At 38.6% G+C, this 21879-nt stretch overlaps 2 protein-coding genes across 2 annotated transcripts; both read left to right on the top strand.

Moving 5' to 3' along the window:
• The first annotated feature begins 245 nt into the window (after positions 1 to 245).
• LOC133867458 (xanthotoxin 5-hydroxylase CYP82C4-like) lies at positions 246 to 3238 on the top strand. The gene is made up of 2 exons (XM_062304231.1): positions 246 to 1197; positions 2548 to 3238. The coding sequence occupies exons 1-2, from the start codon at positions 256 to 258 to the stop codon at positions 3175 to 3177; spliced, it is 1572 nt and encodes a 523-aa protein (XP_062160215.1). The 5' UTR covers positions 246 to 255; the 3' UTR covers positions 3178 to 3238.
• Positions 3239 to 16860: 13622 nt separating this feature from the next.
• On the top strand, positions 16861 to 18812 carry LOC133865471 (cytochrome P450 CYP82D47-like). Its single transcript, XM_062301882.1, has 2 exons — positions 16861 to 17850; positions 18086 to 18812. Exons 1-2 carry the CDS (start codon positions 16885 to 16887, stop codon positions 18704 to 18706), a joined length of 1587 nt encoding a protein of 528 aa, XP_062157866.1. The 5' UTR covers positions 16861 to 16884; the 3' UTR covers positions 18707 to 18812.
• The last annotated feature ends 3067 nt before the right edge of the window (positions 18813 to 21879 follow it).

Consider the following 21879-nt stretch of genomic DNA (forward strand, 5'->3'; position numbering starts at 1 on the left):
ACATTCTCGTACTCAGGAGCGAAGGCTGATACGGCCAATTTACGAAAATGGATAATGTATACGTGGAACGGTATGTATGTTTCTTGGCAGCATAGTCGTTGAGGGAAGCCATGTTTCATGCCAGAAACTTCAAGACTTTGGTATGCATGTACGTTTCATGCATGCCACTTCGGTGAAACTACTGTCGCAGTGGACTTATAAATTGACTGGAGTCTGGAGATTCATTTCCATATATGTGTATCTTACTGTTGAACCATGGATCCTTATCTACAATTAACAGCCATTGTTGCGTTCGTTTCTTTAATCTTTTTCTTCTGTTCATTGCTTGAAATGAAAAAGAGCGCTGCTCCTGAACCAGCTGGTGCATGGCCAATTATTGGCCACCTTCACCTTCTAGGCGGCCGCGATCAGCTTCTCTACCGAACCCTTGGAGCAATGGCTGATAAGTACGGCTCAGCATTTAGCATCCGCCTTGGCAGTCGCCGTGCTTTTGTTGTGAGTAGCTGGGAAGTAGCAAAAGAATGCTTCACCGTAAATGACAAGGCGCTTGCTTCACGTCCTACTACAGTAGCTGCAAAGCACATGGGCTACAACTATGCCGTGTTTGGATTTGCGCCCTACAGCCCCTTCTGGCGTGAGATGCGAAAGATTGCAACGCTTGAACTTCTTTCCAACCGTCGGCTTGAGATCCTCAAGCACGTTAGGGATTCTGAAGTTGACATGGGGATACGGGAGCTGTACAGTTCATGGGCCCAAAATAGCTCCGGCCGTCCTTTGCTTGTGGAGCTTAACCGGTGGCTTGATGAGTTGACACTTAATGTGGTGGTCAGAATGGTGGCAGGAAAACGTTACTTTGGGGCCTCGGCTGCCTGCAGTGACGATGGCGAGGCCAGGAGGTGTCAAAAAGCGATCAGTCAATTCTTTCATTTGATAGGCATTTTTGTGGTCTCCGACGCACTTCCGTTTCTATGGTGGTTGGATTTGCAGGGGCATGAAAGGGCGATGAAGAAGACGGCTAAGGAGTTGGATTCCATACTTGGAGGCTGGGTGGAGGAGCATCGTCAAAGGAGAGTTTCTGGTGAAGTTAAGGGTGAGGGTGAGCAGGACTTCATTGATGTGATGTTGTCACTTCAGGAGGAAGGTCACCTCTCAAATTTTCAATATGATGCAGATACTAGCATCAAGTCTACCTGCCTGGTATGTTGATTATCAAGGAAGAATTTGAATTTGTAGTTAAATTAGCTGGAAAAACTATTCTTGGGCCTATTGATCCTACAGTCTAGCCGTGAAATCGGCCACCCACATAGTTTCTAGGTTGACACCTTAGGAACAAGAGGCCCAATTGTTGGCCCAATTCTTGGGCGGGCATGCCTCTGATATTAATTTTTTTGACATGCTCTCATATTAATTAACATATGTACAAATCCCACGAAGGGATAAGGATTTTAGAGTCCTTTTGAAATTGCATTCGGTAGTCTAAAAAATACTTTTAGTAAATAGAAAGTTGTGCAAAGCAAAAATGAGTTTGTTTGGCAAAAATCTCAAAAAATACTTCTTTGACTCTTTTGCTCTAAAAAATTTTAAACTAAAATGCACTTTTGGAAAAAACTTGAAAATGAAGCTTTTTCTCATAAACTATTTTTGACTATAAAAGCTCTATTTTCAAACACAATCCCAAACAAACCCTTAAAAGTTTCAAATAGGGGTTGCGAGCCTACCTACTTCGGATAGCCTAAAATACGAGATTGTTCGAATTTTTGTGTTTTTCAAGCAACTTTAATAATATAGGGGATGACAATCTCTCGTGAAGAGTTTTAAGGATTTTAGTTGTAACGTATCATTCTCATTTCTAACATTTTGAGGAGTCTGTTCGAATAACATAAAAATTTGAGTAGTTTGAGAATAACATAAAAATGATTAGGATGTTTGAATAATACAAAAATTTTGAGAAGTCTAAGCGAGGGAGCTACGAGGTCCACTTTTTTCAAGCAGCTTAAAATGTTAGACCATCCTCTCTTAGGCTAGTCCAAATTTCTGTGTTATTCAAACATCTTTTTAACAAGGGATTGAAGAGTAGGTTTAAGAATTTGAGTTGGAACCGATCATTCTTTGAAAAAATTATACCCTTTAGTTTGTAGACAATATTGTGCACATGCAAATATGATAGTATTATAATATATATATATATATATGTGTGTGTTAAATCACTACTTAATCCAAATGCTTAATCTTTTGGGATAAGCTGTAAGTTAACATGGTATCAAAGTTAATGGTTATGACTTTGAACCTTAACTCCATCATTTACCTCTCATTTTAATTAACTATTTGTGTTGGCCTCATTTATTAAAAAAAGTGTTTAAGCTCACATGTGAGTGAAAGTATTAAAAAATATTGACTAACTAAATGATTAAATTTACCTCTTCTTATAAGCTTAAACTTGAATTTTGAGATAATTGGAAATAATTTAACATTATATGTGCATTATTAATACTATTTTGGATTACTTAAATTATTAATTATCATCATTATCTTTAAAATTTTATGCAGGCGCTTATCCTTGGTGGCAGTGACACTACAGCAGGGACACTAACATGGGCGATCTCATTACTCCTGAACAATCGACATGCGTTGAAGAGGGCACAAGAAGAATTAGACCTTCACGTTGGTATGGACAGACAGGTTGATGATTCCGACATAAGAAACCTCGCTTATCTTCAAGCCATTATCAAGGAAACCCTCCGCCTATACCCAGCCGGTCCGCTCTTAGGTCCGCGGGAAGCATTGGAAGATTGCACCATTGCTGGCTATCGTGTGCCTGCTGGCACCCGCCTGGTGGTAAACGTATGGAAGATTCAAAGGGATCCAAGGGTTTGGACCGATCCGTCTGCTTTCCAACCGGAGAGATTTCTCGCAGGCCATGTGAGTGTTGATGTCAGAGGTCAACACTTTGAACTTATTCCCTTTGGCTCCGGCAGACGGTCATGCCCGGGTGTATCCTTTGCGCTCCAAGTCCTTAACTTGACACTTGCTCGACTCCTTCATGCCTTTGACTTGGCAACCCCTTTGGATGATCAGCCTGTTGATATGACTGAAAGCCCCGGTTTAACTATTCCGAAAGCAACTCCATTAGAGATTCTCCTTTCACCACGCCTTCCTGCCAAACTCTATGGCTATTAAAGTGTTTGTTGGCGGAGGTTGAGTTATTGATGAATAAAATAATATGAAGTGTTGTTTGCAAGAGGGGATCGTTGAATCTGGGGTATTGGATGCAGGGCAGAGCCCGCCTCTCCAACTTGGGGTCAAATATAATTGAAAATAAAAATAAAAATTGAGAGGCCAAAATTAAAAAATAAAAGAGTAATTCCTTTTTTTCTCATTAATTACCGGTCATTATGAACTGACACTTCGACCAAAAAAGAGCATCAAACTACTATCTTTATATACTTTGGCTCTTTTCATCAGTCTAATTCATACAAAGACTTAAAATGCCCTAACTCAATTTAAAAAATGACCTAAATACCCTCATCTTAAAAAAATAAAAATAAAAACTAATGCCGCCACCCTAGAAAAGAGGCCACCCCCTTAGGTTCTTTTTTTTCTTTTGTTTTTTTTTTTAAAAAAAAAATATTAATTTTAATATTTTTTTTATTAATTACTGTAGAGGGCATTTTGGTCTTTAAACCAAAATTAACGGTAAAAAATGGCATATTTCATCCAAGTTAACGGGATTTCCTGACGGAAGGGGCCAAAGTATGTAAAAATGGTAATTTGATGCTCTTTTTTGGTCGAAGTGTCAGTTTATGGGGGCATGTTAACAATGCTGGTAATTGATGGGAAAAAAAAGTAATTACCCAAAAATAAATTAAAAAAATTAGGGGTAATTTTTTTTTTTTTTTTGGAAGACCCTTGGCCTCCCCAAGCTTCTTTGTTTGGCTCTGCCACTGATTGGATGTTTATATATATATATATATATATATATGAGAATCTCCCACTTATTCTCTCGTTTATGTGCCTACTGCTTATATAAAAAAGCTTCATCAATTAACAACCAATTTTAAAATAGCTTAATAAACTTTTAAGTGAAGGATTAAACACATTATTGGTATCTGTGGATTGAAAACTTTATTTTTTACCTCATGTGCTTTCATTCGTATTACAGATGATACATGTGGTTTGGAAAAAGACGAAATTGATACTTCCGTTAGTTTTTTTCTTCTAAAAACTAACGATTTGACACATGTCAACTCTTAAGAGTAGACACATGTCATAATGTAAAAAAAAAAAAAAAAAAAATTTAAAAATTAATAAAAAAAATTGAAAAATTGAAAAAAATAGAACTAAAAAAAAAATATTAAAAACTTTTTTAAAAACATTGAAAAAAAGGAAAAGAAAGTAAAGCCACCCCTTTGGCCACCATGGGGTGGCTGGACACCCCTTTTCTTTTTTTCAATTTTTCTTTTTTAAGTTTTAGGGGTAATTACCTTTTCCCCCCATGAACTACCAAAAAATGTGCGATGCTCCCATGAACTACCAACTCGACCAAAATAGAGCATTCAACTACCAAAGATAACCATTTTCCCCCCTTCCGTCAGTCACACGCCGTTTTACCCTCATTTTCTTCCTCTTTTCCCCCTATGAACTACCACCATCTTCCTCTTTTTCCCCCATGAACTACTATCATTTTCCAACATGCCCCCATATAAAACGGCACATGACCCGTTGACCGTTTGTTTGAACCCCTTTGACTGACGGAAGGGAGGAAAATGGTTGTCTTTGGTAGTTGAATGCTCTATTTTGGTCGAGTTGGTAGTTCATGGGGGCATTGCGTATTTTTTGGTAGTTCATGGGGGAAAAAGGTAATTACCCCTAAGTTTTATATATATATATATATTTTTATGTTTTATATTTTCGATTTTTTTTAATTTTTTTTTTACATTATGACACGTGTCTACTCTCAGGAGTTGACACGTTTTCAATCGTTAGTTTTTGGACGGAAAAACTAACGGATGTACCAATTCCGTCCACAAGTACCATTTGTGATACGAATGAAAGCACAGAGGGCAAAAAATAAAATTTTCAAATCACAGGTACTAATAAAGTGTTTAACCCTTAAGTGAATTGTCAAACACTCTCTAACTAAAAATTACCCCAGTGACAAAAAAGCTCTACAACAGTTATTTCTAGGAGAGAGGGCAACGCGATTAGCTTTGTTTGAGGTAGAAGGAAGCTTTATGCTTTCCTCCTTCCATGGTGATTTGTGTTTGTATTTTTAGTTTTTGGTAATTTTTGTCTCTTTTTTTTTTTGGGATGGAGTTCTAGAGCCTGTTTGGTTGCTGTTTTGAAAACAGGTTTTATTACTATAGCTAAGCGTTTGGCTAATTGTTTTGAAAACAAAAACACTGAAAAAGACGAAAATTGAAAACAATTTAGACTTGTTTTCAAAAATAGTTCTCATTTGGATGTTTGCGAAACAACTAAACGCGCCTTATTTTAAGCGCACAGTAACGAGGGAAGAAGTGTTGATATGGGGTTCGATTCGTGGGAATGATGAGGTAATTGAAGCTCAAATCCAGCGAGACCAGCTGAGAACAATTGTGCAAACTCGCGGGAATCGACCCAATAAACATAAAGCTCTTCCTAAGGGGAATTTCGCCCTGGAATCCGTTTTCGGCGAGGTAGAGGAGGCGCAGATTCTCCATCAGGAGCGCTAGAACAGGAACTGGTTGTTGGAGATGTCCAAGCAATTGCCGAAAGAGGGAATAGCCACAGAGAAATTGTTGGACAATTGTTGGAGGTGAGGTCCGCCACTTGTGATTTCCCTTCCGTCACTGCCTTTCGGTACCTACCACTGTCTTTCTTTTCTTTTTTTCTTTGTCATTTCATTTAATGGGTTTTGTAGGTGAGAAATCTGATTCTTCGAATTTATGGGATAGTTTGTTGGTAATTGGGTACTGGGTCTCATGGGGATTATTACATTGTTCCATTTCTTTGGGTTAGTAAGACCACTACTCATTACAAATTATTCCTTGACTATCGCATTTGGATCATTGGGTGTTCATCATGTTCTTGAGACGGTATTTATTTTTTGTTAGTTTGAAGAAATTGGATGTATTTATAGGAGGAAGATGGGGACGAGACATTGTGGAAGTTGGACTTGAGGTTGTAGAATCTGTAGTTGACATGAGAAAGGGTAGGGAAGGTGTTTGAAGAAAAACCTCAATGAAACAGATGAAGAAAATAGAGGACGTCTAGTCGTATAACTATGATACCATACTGAATTTTAAAAAAATGATTGGATTGAATTGTTTTCCCGTGTGTTTTGAGATCTCTTTAAGTATTGATATTTATAGAAAGTTATCCTTCTGATTTTTAGAAGTGGACTGATTTTTATTATTGTTTTTTGACTGTTAGATGTTGTGAAGGCCTGGAAAAATTGTGTTGGGCTATATTCAAGGAAATTATGATGAAATTGATCAGTTAGATACCTTATGGAGAGTATGATAAGGAAGATGAAGAACCGTATACAATTGATAACATATTGGATGGTGATGAGAAGCTACATAATAGAGATATAGAGGGTGAAAATATGGTTGATGTTGGAGTTGAGGTACACGTTAAAAATGGTGAATCCCCACGATGGACAAGTTAATGTTTTTGGACGATGGCATCCAAATAAGAGACATTGTATGCGACATGAAGTTTTATTCTGTGTCTTGGCATGATTTCTACGGTCTGATTCATCAAGTTGTATGTGAGTATTGTAATCTCCCACTATGTAAATTATGTATCTGCACTTAAAGCTTCATTATCAAATGTTTGGAGTATGATATGAGGCAGAAAATTTGTAGTTTTATTATTAAATATTGGAGTCATAGACTCATAGGGACCAAGCTTTTTGTATCAAAACTGTTAGAAAAAAATAGACTTTACTTTTATTGCTTGGTTTGATTTCTTTCTAAGTAGAAACTGTTTTGAAAATAGTTTGCCAAACGTTTTTTCAATGAAAAAACAACAGAAAATGGTTTTCGGTTTTTTTTTTTTAAAACAGTTCAAACATAAACCAATTTGCCAAACAAGCTCCTAGTTTTTCTGTATCTTTTGTGGCTCTTCTCTGGGGATGGTCACCATATTTGGGATGAATGTATTTACCGTGGTCCTGTGTGAAATTAGTTTATGTTCCAGGGTGGTGTTGTAAGCCATGTTCCCTTAGTGAAGAAGGTAGTTTTTTTGTCTTGCCCTTTTCTGGGATTGAGATGTAGATTTATGTTGTTGTTTTTTCTCCGTTGGAGTAGGGTTTGGTTGTCTGTACAGTGGGTGGCGGCTGGAGGAGGGCGAAGGATCAGCATGGATGTGGCTAGACAGGAAGCGCTTTTGCAGTATTGTTTTCAGAATTGGGTCAAGGGGAACCAGCAGGATATCATGCCGCCAGTGAAGGGTTTAGAAACTTTTCTGGTTTCTCCGCTTCATCCCTGTAGTGGTGGCGGCAAGTGCAAAAGGCTGAAAGATAGCGGGAGTATGGGTGGCTCTGAGACATAGCAGTTCTGCGGCAAACGAACCGTCAAAGCAATAGGACGAGAATGGGGACGTGTCATAGCAGGAACCGCCTCCAACGCATTTCGGGGGAGAATTGAGGACGTGGTCGAGCAGTTATGCAGCAAGTGCAGTTATGCGGCTTGTGCAGGAGTTGCGACAAGTGTAGGAGTTGCTTGGTTCGTGTTTGCTGGCATAGAAATAGGAATTAACGTGGGTGCTTTGGAGACTCCTTTTCACCTGTTTTTAGAACGTGTTGTAGTGGATCCGCCACAGTTATAGGATGTGCATATGTTCAATTTTATGCAGTTTGTAGTAGCCTTCCATGCGATCCTTAAGTGTTACAGTGCGGTCCAAAACTGTCAACGTTACAGGACCATGCTAGAGCCAACCATCTGATTCGCCGGCCAATGATGTTAACCTTTTATTTTCTAGTTTGTTTGTTTGTATTTTGGTAGTCTTCTTATACAGTCTGTTCTGTGTTTTTAAATCAAACCTGGTCTATAATAGCTATTTTATAGCACATATTGTGTGCCCTCTCCTAGATCAAGTATAGGTTCATGAATTGTAGAGGGATCTTCTGTTGTCTAGGTTATTTTGTAGCAGCAGTAGTCTGTTATGGTCTGAGTCTGACTTTGCCTAAGTGGAGGTAACTTTACCCCCTGTGCCTCTGACTTAGTTTATTAGGGAGTCTTTGTAATCCTGAACATTAGACCGTTTGGTCTATTTTATATCTATTGGAAGAGATCTTTGAATAAAAAAAAAAAACCCCTTAAAAGTGAATTGAAGTAATGCATCAAACTACTAAGGTGTGCCTAAAATAACATTTTTTTTTCTTCGATTATACCTTTATTCTCTTAAAAACTATTTTTTTTAATAAAAAAAAAAGAAATCTAAATAGTTAAAGAACTTAAAAACTTTAAAAGTTATTTTTTTTAATTAAATAAAAAAGAAAAAAAGAAAAAAGAAGAAGAAAAGAGCAAGGGGTAGCTCAACAACCACCCCTTTGGCTGGGAGTGGCCTGCGAGCCACCTACATGGTGATTGGGGGTGGCCGCACGCCCACCCCCAGGGGTTGGAAGTGGTGGCAACTCGCCTTCAGCCACCTCTAGGGCTGGTTGTCGAGCCACCTCTTGGTTTTTTCTTCTTATTTTTTTATTTTTAATTACAAAAAATTAAAATTTTTAATTTCTTTAACTTTTTCGTTTTATATATATATATATATATATATATATATATATATATATATATATATATATATATTTATTAATTGTGACGTGTCATCATTTTATTGGCGCTGACATGGCACACTAACAGAATGCGTCAAATCTCTTGACGAAATTTGATTGGAGAGAGTAATTTGACTGACGGAAGGGGGGTAAAGGTTACCACTACCTTACATGCACGTTTGTTGCCTGTTTCTTGTTAGATTATATTATGTGTACGTATGTACCTTGTCCCACATGGGTTATTTGTGTATATATTTGTGTTAGTGGCCTATATATATAGGCCACTCATGTACAATATTATGCGTGATACAATATACAACCTTATTCTCAGCATGGTATCAGAGCACATGTTCTGAATCATCTTTATTTATTTAATTTTTTTCGGCTTCTTCCCCAAACTTTTCCGACGCCGCCTTTTGCTTCTGCCAAATCTCCTCACTCTATCCTCCTCGGTTCTTCCTCTTCTAGTCCTCGTCTCAAGCTGGTGACTATAGCACTCGAAACCTTGGGAGACGACCGTGCCAGAGCCTCCTCATCGGAGTCATCATGCGCCGTCTGAAGATTCTACCGTTCTACGAGTGCTAGTACCGTCAGCCAATCACTTCGGTTGACGCTCAGATTAATAGATCCACCGCCGAGCTGTCCAGAACAACCCGGAACGTCGCCTTCGAAGCTTTGATGCACCGCTACACGCCGATAGAAGATTCTGCCACCAGAGGAAACTGTCATCCCGCCTAGCCCTGCTCCTGTCAGTCGATCAACCCGGTTGTAACCCCACTCCATAGATCTGCTGCTAAGCTATCCAGTGACATCCGGAACGTCACCATCAGAAGTCTGACGTGCCGATCTACGCTTTCGAATTTCTGCTTCACTCGCCGCCACTTGCTGCGCGTCTACCCCACGCACCCAAAGTGTTCCTTAGTTGCGCCACGTCAGTAGATTTGCCACCTCAACAGAGCTTGTCACGTCAACCCTAGTTCCACGTCAACATTCTGTCAAAGTTGACCATTGACTTTGACCATTGCAGCAGTTGACCAAGTGTTCCCTACTTATTTTTTCATTCTGATTTCATATTTCTGGCCTATTTCTGTATTTGACATCTCCAGATGGCACAAAATGAGATTCTTGCTCATATTCATGTTGTGTTGGATGACATCAACTACACTATTTGGTCTTAATCTATGCGTAGTTTTCTAAAGGCTGCAAGCTCTGGCTTTATTTGACTGGGAATGTGATGTCCCACATCGCTTGGGAATGACGACGTGCTTATATGTATAAACGCATCATTCTTGACACAACGCGTTTTAAAGCTGTGATGGCCATGAACCTATCAGAACTCCGCAGTTAAGCGTGCTTTTGCGAGAGTAGTATCTTGATGAGTGACCTACTGGGAAGTCTGGTATGGGGAAGCCAAAAGCAAATAATATTGTGTCATTTGGGGTGGGCCGTTACAAATGGTATCAGAGTCATTGCCCAGCCTGAGATGGGGGGAAGCGTGCACTAGCTCATGAGGGTCGCTAGCGGGCACTCGTTGGGACGCCAAGAATGGGGTGATCCTATGAGAGTCGACAGTAGGGACGCTGGGTTTCAAGATGAGGTGATTGTGACATCCCATATCGCCTGGGTATGAGAATGGGGATCTGCTTATATGTATATTCGCACCATTTTTGACACAACGCGTTTTAAAACTGTGATGACGATGAGCCTATCAGAACTCTGCAGTTAAGCGTGCTTCTACGAGAATAGTATGAGGATGTGTGATCCTTGGGAAGTCCAGTTTGCGGGAGCCAAAACCGGACAATATTGTGTCGTTAGGGGTGTGTCGTTACAAATCGTGACATCCCATATCGCTTAGGTATGAGAATGAGGATGTGCTTATAAGTATATTTGTACAATTCATGATACAATGAGTTTTAAAGCCGTGATGACTATGAACCTATCAGAACTCTGCAGTTAAGCATGCTTCTGCAAGAGTATTACTTGGATGGGTGACCTCCTAGGAAGTCTGGTCTAGAGGAGCTAAAAGCGGACAATATTGTTTTATTAGGGGCGCGTCATTATAGTGGATATCCCCAAGCCAGCTAAAGTCATTGCCGAAATTGATGACGCTTTTCGCACTTGTCTCATTGATTGGGACAACAAACATCATCAGATTCTTACGTGGTTTCGTAACACCACCATTCCTTTTATTGCCGCACTATTTGGTAGTTTTGATGACACTGAGGGTGCTTGAGATTTGCTTACTTTTTGCTACTATTCTGTTGATGGTTCTAGAGAGTATCAGCTTATTCTTAATCTCTATTGTTTGAAGCAAGAACGAGACCAGATTATCACTGATTTTTTTGCTCGCATACAATTCTTATGGGACCAGCTGGTTCTTTCTAATCTTGCTTGGAATGATCCTACCAATGCTCAGATGTTTGTTGAACGTAAGGATTAACATCGTCTTTATCAGTTTCTGATAGCTCTGCGTGATGATTTTGAGCCTGTTCACGGGCAACTTTTGCATCGCACTCATCTTTCTGCTTTGGACAAGGTTATCTATGATCTTGTTCGAGAGGAGACTAGATTGCATACTTTGCGCTCTCAGCACACTCAGCCTACTCATCCAATATTAGCTACTCGCTTCTCTATTGCTTCATTTTCTCCGCCCAAGCGCTTTGACAGGTCAGGCTGTGGACCTCCTTCCAAGAATCGTGACAACAATCATTATCACTATTGTCATCGTCGTGAGCATACTATTGACAAATGTTGGCGCATGGCCAAATCTAATGCATCTGCTGTAGCTGTTACCATTATTGAGAGTACTCCTTCTCCGGCTACTACCTCTGAAGAGGCTCCAGGATCTGCTTTCACCTTATCTCCAGCTGACATTGAGGCAATTGTCAACCAGGTCCTCTCTCGTTTTGGTAATGCATATCCTCTCTGTTTTGCCAGGTAAATCTCCCTATTAGCTTTTTGATTCTGCCTATTGCAATCACAAGACACCCTATGCCTCCTCGTTTGCCACCTCTACCCTTCCACCACATATCTCCTTATTTCACATAGCTAATGGCTCTACTATGACTGTTCAAACCATTGGCATTGTCCATACACCTTCCCTTTTTGTTCATGATGTTTTTCATGTGCCAAAATTGTCATTTAACCTTCTATTTGTTGAGCAACTGTGTGAATTGGGTTATAGACTTGTTTTTTACTTTTCTAATGTGTATGTGCAAGATCCTCGGATGAGCCAGACACTTGGGATCGGGCGTAGAGTTGGGCAACTGTTTGAGCTTTCATTCTTACATCTTTCCATCTCTAGAGTCTCTAATGTTGCCTCTTCGTCGCCACCATCTCTTGCTCTTTGGCATTCGCGTCTTGGTTATGCATTTGTGCCTCGAGTACAAGTTTTAGCCTCTAAGGGTTTATTAGGTTCAGTGTCCAATGGTTCTTTTGATTGTATTTCTTGTAAACTTGGGAAACAACTAGCTTTGCCTTTTAATAATAGTGAGTCTATTGTATCTGCTTCTTTTGATTTAATTCAGTATGATGTTTGGGGGCCTTCCCTTGTTCCTAGTATGAGTGGCTCACGTTATTTTGTGATTTTTGTTGATGATTATTCACGTTACACCTGGGTTTTTTAATGAAATCACGTTCTGAATTATTAGATATTTATCGTAATTTTGCGAAAATGGTTGAGACTCAGTTTTCAAAACGCATTAAAGCATTTCGTTCTGATAATGCCTTAGAATATACTCAACATGCTTTTCAAAACATCTTAAAACACTATGACACTGCTTCTCACTTGTCTTGTGTGGGCACTTCTCAGCAAAATAGGAGAGCTAAATGTAAACTTAGGCACATTCTCAATACTGTTCATGCTCTTCTCCTTTCCTCTTTGGCTCCTACTCATTTTTGGGGTGAAGCCACTTTCACGGCTGTCTACACTATCAATAGTTTGCCTACACATGTTCTTGCCAATGGCACCCCCCACGATCGGTTGTTTGACACTACTCCCACTTACCATCAACTTCGTATCTTTAGTTCTGCCCGTTTTGTTTTACTCCAACCTCATGAACGCACCAAACTCAAGCCTCGTTCTCGGTTGTGTTGCTTTCTTGGGTATGAGGTGGAACAAAAAGGTTATCGGTGTTATGATCCTTTGCCACACTGTCTTCGCATCTCCCATCATGTGGTCTTTTGGGAGCATAAGTTATTTCATGAAGTAGGAAAATTTTGCATGCCATCTTTCCACTCTTTACCACACTTCTAAAAACGCCTCTCTCTCTCTCTCTCTCTCTCTCTCTCTCCACTGGTGAAATTTTTTCAGAGTCTTCCTCGCTTGAGCCGCACTCATCTGATGCTCACGAAGCTGCTTTGCTCGAGTCCCCAGATTCTGTTCAGTCTTCCCGTTCATACTTCCCCACTTGAACTTCATCAATCCACTCGGGTAAAGTCTCTTCCATCCCATCTACAGGACTTTCATTGCTTTCATGCCTTAGGTGCTTTATAAGAACCTCAATCCTATCGTGAGGCTTCTACTAACACTCTTTGTCAGGATGCGATGAAGGAGGAACTTGATGCTTTACACAATAATCTTACATGGGATCTGCTTGACTTGCCTCTAGGGAAGTCTGTTGTTGGGTGTAAGTGTGTCTACAAAATTAAGACTTGTTCTTATAGTACTGTTGACTGATACAAGTCTCGATTTGTGGCCAGGAGTTTTATTCAGGAGTATGGTGTGGATTATGAGAAGACCTTTGCTCCTGTTGATCGCCTATCTTCTGTGCGTGTTCTATTGACAGTTGCAGCCTCTCGACATTGGTCACTTTCTCAAATGGATTAAAAAAAATGCAATTCTTAATGGCGATCTAAGTGAAGAAGTCTATATGGAGCCACCACTTGAACTCTCTTTTCCTTTGAATAAGGTCTGTCGTCTTCGTCGAGCTATCTATGGCCTAAAACAAGCTTATCAGGCATGGTTTGCTAAATTTGGTGCCACTGTCTCTAGTCTTGGCTACTTCATAAGCTCTTATGACTCCGCCTTGTTTCTTCGTCGCACGGATCGAGGCATCATTCTTCTTTCGTTATATGTTGATGACATGATTATCACCGGAGATGATTCTATTGGTATTCTGGAGCTCAAATAGTTTTTCATTCAGCATTTTGAGATGAAGGATCTTGGAACTTAACTATTTTCTTGGTATAGAGATTTATTCTTCTATTGATGGTTAATATTTGACAAAAGCCAAGTATATCTCTGATTTGCTTTTGTGGGCCAATCTCACAGACTGTAAGACCGTCGACATGCCGACTGAGCTCAATGTTCGTCTTAATCTCCATAATGGCAAGCCTCTTCGTGATTTCAGTCTATATCGGCATGTGGTTGGCAGCCTTGTCTATCTTATTGTTACTAAGTCTGATATCTCATATGTTGTCCATCAAGTGAGTCAGTTCATGGTTGCTCCCCGCTCCACTCACTTTTCTGCCGTCCTTCACATCATTCGCTACCTCAAGAGGACATTATTTCATGGGCTTTACTTCTCCTCTCAGTCCCTTATTTAGTTACATGCTTATACTGATGCGGATTGGGCTGGTGATCCCACAGAATGTCGCTCCACTACTGGTTATTGTTTCTTACTTGACACCTCTCTTTTTTCTTGGCGAAGTAAGAAAAGTCTGTTGTTGCTGGATGTAGCACTGAGGCAGAATATTGTGCTTTAACTGACACCACTTTGGATCTCATTTGGTTACGATGGCTTCTACAAAATATGACTGTCTCTCTCCTCTCAGCTACTTCTGTCTACTATGACAACATAAGTGCTATTCAGATTGCCCATAATGATGTTTTTCATGAACGGACCAAACATATTGAAATTGATTGTCACTTTGTCCGTCATCATCCTCTTCAGGGCTCTCTACAGCAGCATTTTGTTACGCCTCATGATCAACTCGCGGACCTCTTCACAAAGTCTTATCCTCTAGGGCGATTTCGCGATCTTGTGTCTAACTTTAAAATGATCTTTCGCACTCCTTCTTGAATTTGAGGGGGCTGTTAGATTATATGTTAAATTATATTATGTGTACGTATGTACCTTGTCCCACATGAGTTATTTGCGTGTATATATGTGCTACTAGTCTATATATATAGTTGGGCCTTTCATGTACAATGTCAGTATTATGTGTGATTCAATATACAAACTTATTCTCAACATTTCTCAACTGTAATTGTAATGTAAAATAGTTGTCTTTTATCCCCTTATTTTTGTGTTTAATGGATTATTATTGATTAAAAAACATGCGTGACTTTAAAACAGAAATCGCTGTGCCGGCTGTGACATTGAAGAAAAATGTCAACAACTAGCTAGAAATAAAATGGTGCCTTGCATTTTAAAAAAAAAGGGATAAATATATTTTAGCCCCCCAAACTACCACCATTTCTCCGGATGGCCCCTCAAACTACCAATGCTTAGATTCTGACCCCTCAAACTACCACTTTCTGATTTTTTGGCCCCATCCGTCTATTTATGCCGCCAATTCTAACAGAAATTGGCCAAAATCCCGAAAATACCCCTCCCTTAACTATGAGAATTTCAAAGTTTAGGAGAGGTATTTTCGGATTTCTGTTTACAATTGACGGCATAAATGGACGGATGAGGCCAAAAAATAAAAAAGTGGTAGTTTGGGTGGCCAGAATCTAAGCATTGGTAGTTTGGGGGGCCATCTGGAGAAATGGTGATAGTTTGGGGGGCTAAAATATATTTATCCCAAAAAATAAATTGGCCAAAAAGAAAACAAAAAGAAACATTCTCTCTTGTATCCACCGATAAACTTTCTTTTAATTATCTGGTGCGGCTTCATAAGAGCATTTAAGTTGTCTTACCAAATTTTATTAGTTAAAATAGTTAATTTTTTATTTTATTTTAGTTATTAAGTTTTTTAAAGTACTTCAGGAGTCTTACTATTTTAGCTATCTACTATCACTATTCTATTTAAATTTTATTTTATTTTATTTCCAGATTTTTTTATTCTTTTTCTATAATCTTTTTTGAGTGTTTATCTTTTTCTAATAGTTATATTTTTAAAATTTTGTTTTTCATTTTTGCTTTTGTTGTTTTTTTTCTTTTTCTTTCTAATGATCATATTTATGAATACGAAAATATACTCTCATATTAGAATTTTAGAATAGTTATGTTTGAATAGAAAATATAGGAAAAAGCCATCTAATTATTAACTGAAGCGACCAAAGACCTTAAAAACTGTAAGATTGAAAAATATATTCAAGTTTTTCATCAATTTTCTCATCAAGCCATTACTCAACATTCATAATTACAAGGGAGAGGACCGAAGAGCATTGGCAGTGTGAGAGAAACGAAAAAAAAAAAAAAAAAATTGAAAGGGAGAAAAACAATAAATTTAATGATATTTTAATCATTTAGTGACTAAATTAAGAATACTCATAATTTGGATGAGTACTATTCACCGACCAAAACTTTTTAATTATAATAATAAAGCTGCTTTTGTAGCCAACGTGGGACTCCAGTCTGTCGTTTTTGCGGTGCGGCAAAATAATTGAGGTGGGAGAGGAATGCTTAGGACAAAGCGCCACAAAACAACGAAAGGCGAATGGAGCCCACTGATCGACTGACTTGTGGAAGGCAAGTCACGTTACATAAATTTAGCTCGTAAGTCGTAATCACCACATGATATGTTTGTCTACTGTTTCAAAAGAATCACGTATACTTTTTTTTTTTTTTTTTTTCAGGGTTCAGGGGAAAAAAAAAAAAGAATCAAGAATACTATATTTTCATTGATCAATAATGTTGATACAGTACTTATCAGTCACGTTGAACACATGGTGGGGTAGATTTGCAAAAAGGACCAAGGTTAGAGTGGCATGTGTGGTGTGACTTTCAATGGTTAAGTTTGAAAAAAGGAAATCGAAAAATTATAATACCACAAAATATATGGCAAGTCAACATTTCAGGTCCCACATAAAAATAATACCACAAAATATCTTGTAATTAGTTTTATATATATATATATATATATATATATATATATATATATATATATATATATATATGCATCTATAAAAGCTAATTCCTAGTTCACATAGCTAAGTATCCCCCCATAAGGCTCCAATGATCTTAGCTAAAATGAGTTTTCTTTCAGCTTACCCAAACTCTGTCATAGCTGGACTCGTTGCCGTTGTTCTTCTTTTCTACTACCGTGTAAGGAGGTCCAGAGTTGGCTGGGCCAAAATAGCACCTGTCGCTGTGGGTGCATGGCCTATAATTGGTCACCTCCCTCTTTTGGGAGGAACAAAGTCTCCCCACTTAATGTTGGGAGCCATGGCTGAAAACTACGGACCAATTTTCACTATCCAGCTTGGTTTGCAACGTGCTTTGGTAATTAGCAGTTGGGAGATGGCCAAGGAGTGCTTCACCACTAACGACCTGGCTGTTTCCTCGCGGCCCAAGCTTGTAGCCGCTAAACACTTTGGCTATAACTTCGCCTTGTTCGGCTTCGCGCCCTATGGTTCCTATTGGCGTGAATTGCGTAAAATAGCCACCTTGGAGCTACTATCTAACCGTCAGCTTGAGCTTCTTTCCTACATTCGAGTCTCCGAAGTCGAGACCACCTTACAAGAGCTATACAAACTCTGGACAAAGAAAAAGAACGAGTCAGGCCAGATTTTGGTGGAGTTGAAGCAGTGGTTTGGGGACATGAATCTCAACTTGATTCTTAGGATGGTTGCTGGGAAGCGCTACTTTTCTGCCAGTGCAGTGGCTGATGAAGAGGAGGCGCGACGTTGCCAAAAGGCATTGAAGGCATTCTTTGATTATCTTGGGTCTTTTGTGGTGTCGGATGCCATTCCTTACCTTGGGTGGTTGGATTTGGGTGGACATGAGAAGGCCATGAAGAAAGCTGCAAAAGAATTGGATAGTATTTTTGGGGAATGGTTGGAAGAGCATAAGCGTAAGAGAGCAGAGCTAGCAGGTGAGGCTAAATTGGAGCAAGATTTCATGGGTGTATTGCTTTCTGTCCTTGATGGCAAAGACATTGCTGGTTATGACGCTGATTCGATCAACAAAGCCACATGTCTGGTACGCAATGTTCATTTTTTCAAATTAATGATGGAGATTTCCATATCACTATTTGTCACTATTATTTTCCTTATCGTTATTTGCTATCTTTCTTTTATCGTTATTTTTGTCAAACCAGCTGATTTAAACTTAAGTTCCTGAGTACCCTTATATGCCTTACAATCTCATGAGTTATGCTCTAAAACAGTAAAAAAATGCTCAAGGGTTATATTCTAACAGAAGTTGTACTTTGTAGAATTTAATTGCAGCAGGCAATGACTCCAGCACGGTTACCCTAATTTGGGCGATATCGCTATTGTTGAACAATCGGCGAGTGTTGAAAAAGGCCCAAGATGAGCTTGAAGTCCAAGTGGGCAGGAAAAGAGCCGTAAATGAGACGGATATCAACCAGCTGGTCTACCTCCAAGCCATCGTCAAAGAGACATTACGTTTATGTCCACCAGCACCCTTATCAGCACCGCGTGAATTCAGTAAGGATAGCATCATAGGTGGCTACCATGTCCCAAAAGGCACTCGGCTAATCACCAACATTTGGAAAATCCAAATAGATCAACGTATATGGTCCGATCCATTGGCATTCGAGCCGGAAAGATTTCTCTCCACCCAAAAAGATGTTGATGTTAGGGGCAAACATTTTGAGTTAATTCCATTTGGAAGTGGTAGAAGAGTTTGCCCAGGAATATCTCTTGGCCTTCATATGGTGCACTTAGCACTTGCTAGTTTCTTACACATGTATGACATCTCAACTCCTTCGAATGCACCGGTTGATATGACTGGGAGCCCTGGATTAACGAACTTGAAGGCCACTCCACTTGAAGTCCTCATCACACCGCGCCTACCTTCTAGGCTTTATTGATTAATGACCGTCTGATAGAAGTACTGTAATGATAGAATTCTCATATTATGAATATGCATATTACTAGAATCAATAATAATTGCATATTATTGCAATCTCTTTGTTATGTCATAATCTTTCCATTATGAAGTGATTCCCGGATTATTATGTAATAATTTTATTCCTAATTTAATAAGTACTTTCAATCTTGCCTATAAAAAGATATATATAGATGTCGTATATGCATGTTCTTTTTTTTTTTTTTTTTTTTTTTTTTTTTTTTTTTTTCCATTCAAATGTAGGAAAAAGTTTATAAGAGACGATGTTTTCCACTTTTGATCCGAATGGAAGAGAGAATTGAAAATCTTTTAAGAATTCTTTTAAACACAAAATGAGAAGCAGCCTATTTAGCTATGTGATATGTTCGAAAATTAGTACAGCATGAAACTTTCAAAGCCTTCCAATTTTGAAAATTAAAAAGAAAAATGAAAATGAATATCATCTACCACACTGGAAAAGTTCCAATCTTTAAAATTAAAACAAGCTGGCCGGGATTATTGATGCATGGCAAGGATTACTGTGAGGGCCTCCCCGGCCTTCAAGTAACAAATATAAAGTTCCATTTGAAACAGCCGTGTGCTAAAAGGGGAACGCCAAGGTATCTTACTTTGGAAGGGATGGTTGTGAGGTTTAGGATACCCTTAATGGAAGAATGATGGAAGACATGCTGTTCTTGCATGTTGAAAAACTATAGAGGATTTGGCTAATTAATTAAGTTCATCTTTTATCCATACCAGTACTTAGTGCAAGTGGATAAGCAGGTAAGGATAGAATTGTCTTCATTGGAGAAGATAAATAATTGAGATGTTGTAAAATTAATGAAAATAACAAGACAAGATAGAGAGATTGTAAATATAAAACTAGTTCTTCAGGAACTATGTATGATTCTTCTCTATAATGTGTGTTTTACAAAGTACCCAATACTCCCTTTTATAGACATAGAATCATAGTGGGAGGTTAAGGAATAGGAAAGGATAGGACATGAATTAAAAGGCTACATCAATGTGTTACATGAATGTTATGGAATTCTAAAAGATGACATGAATGTGTAGAATTCCAATAGATGAAACTAAATGGTCATCCACCAAATGCATGAATGCATTCATAACACTCCCCCTTGGATGACCATACACTAAGAATATGCCTCATTAAAACCTTGCCAAGAAAAACCCAGTAGGAAAAACCTGTGACGAAGGAAAAAGAGTACATTATTCTTGTGTGTCGTCATATGCTTTAGGATTGCCTCATTAAAACCTTGCAAAGGAAAACCCAGTGGGAAAAACCTTAGCGAAGGAAAAAGAGTACAATCAGCATAATCATTTTACTCCCCCTCATTAGCATGAATAGCTTCAATTGTTTATGATAAAAGATCCTTGAGTCGGCGCATTCCAATGTTATTCACCAACTTCTTAAATGTTGCAGTTGGTAATGTTTTGGTAAATAAATCTGTTAAATTGTCACTTGATCGTATCTGCTTCACATCAATATCACCACTCTTCTGGAGCTCATGTGTATAAAAGAATTTTGGTGAAATATGTTTTGTTCTATCAACTTTAATGTATCCTCCTCTGATCTGTGTGATACAAGCAGCATTATCTTCATATAATATTGTCGGGCTATCTTTGATTGTAGATAAACCACACTTTTCTTAAATGTGTTGAATTAGTGATCTTAGCCATATGCATTCCCGACTTGCTTCATGAATTGCAATAATTTCTGAGTGATTTGAAGAAGTAACAACAAGTGTTTGCTTGACAGATCTCCATGAAATAGCAGTACTTCCACATGTAAATAGATATCCTGTTTGAGATCTACCTTTATGCGGATCAGAAAGAAAACCCGCATCTGCACATCCAACTAACTGTGAATTTGAATCTCTTGGATAAAATAATCCCATGTCAGTTGTTCCACGAAGATAACATAGAACATGTTTGACCCCATTCCAATGCCTTCGAGTTGGTGCAGAACTGTATCTTGCTAGTAATTTAACTGAAAATGCTATATCAGGTCGTGTGCAATTTGCAAGATACATGAGTGCGCCAATTGCACTAAGATATGGTACTTCAGGACCAAGAATTTCTTCGTCATCTTCTCGAGGACGAAAAGGGTCATTTTTCACATCAAGTGAACGAACAACCATTGGAGTGCTCAAAGGATGAGCTTTCTCCATGTAAAAGTGCTTCAGGACTTTTTCTGTGTATGTTGATTGATGAACAAGAATTCCATTTTGAAAATGTTCAATCTGTAAGCCAAGACAAAATTTTGTCTTCCCAAGATCTTTCATCTCAAACTCATTTTTTAGATAAGTGGCAGTTTTTGTGAGCTCTTCTGGAGTCCCGACAAGATTTAAATCATCTACATAAACTGCAATGATAGCAAATCCAGATTCTGATTTCTTAATGAAAATGCATGGACAAATTGGATTATTCTCAAATCCTTCTTTCAATAGATATTCACTAAGACGATTGTACCACATGCGTCTGGATTGCTTTAACCCGTATAAAGATCTTTGTAGCTTGATAGAATAAATACTTCGGGATTTTGAATTATATGCTTCAGGCATTTTGTATCCTTCAGGGATTTTCATGTATATATCATTATCAAGTGATCCATATAAATATGCTGTAACCACATCCATTAAACGCATATCCAAACTTTTTGTAACTACCAAGCTAATCAAAAATCTAAATGTAATTGCATCCACTACAGGGGAATATGTTTCTTCATAATCAATACCTGGTTTCTGCAGGAAACCTTGTGCAACAAGTCTTGCTTTGTATCTCACAATTTCATTTTTCTCATTACGTTTTCGTACAAATACCCACTTGTATCCAACAGGCGACACACCTTCTGGTGTTTGGACTACAGGTCCAAATACTTCACGTTTTGCTAGTGAGTTTAATTCTGCCTGAATTGCTTCCTTCCACATTGGCCAATCATTTCTACGTCGACATTCTTTGACGGATTGTGGTTCAATATCATCATTACTTCTGGTAATGTCAAATGCAACTTTAAATGAGAATATGTTGTCGACAACAATTTTGTTTCTATCCAATATTTCTCCTGTACTTATATAATTTATTGAGATCTCATTATTTTCAGGTACCTGTTCCTCTTCAGGGGGTAACTCTTCA

The sequence above is a fragment of the Alnus glutinosa genome, chromosome 4, assembly GCF_958979055.1.
Source record: "Alnus glutinosa chromosome 4, dhAlnGlut1.1, whole genome shotgun sequence".
Lineage (NCBI taxonomy): Eukaryota > Viridiplantae > Streptophyta > Magnoliopsida > Fagales > Betulaceae > Alnus > Alnus glutinosa.

Excerpts from the sequence above, each read along its gene's own strand:
- LOC133867458 (XM_062304231.1), top strand. The coding sequence starts at position 256 with ATGGATCCTTATCTACAATTAACAGCCATTGTTGCGTTCGTTTCTTTA. Across the intron at positions 1,198-2,547 it reads GCATCAAGTCTACCTGCCTG|GCGCTTATCCTTGGTGGCAG; the intron begins GTATGTTGATTA and ends AATTTTATGCAG.
- LOC133865471 (XM_062301882.1), top strand. The coding sequence starts at position 16,885 with ATGATCTTAGCTAAAATGAGTTTTCTTTCAGCTTACCCAAACTCTGTC. Across the intron at positions 17,851-18,085 it reads TCAACAAAGCCACATGTCTG|AATTTAATTGCAGCAGGCAA; the intron begins GTACGCAATGTT and ends TGTACTTTGTAG.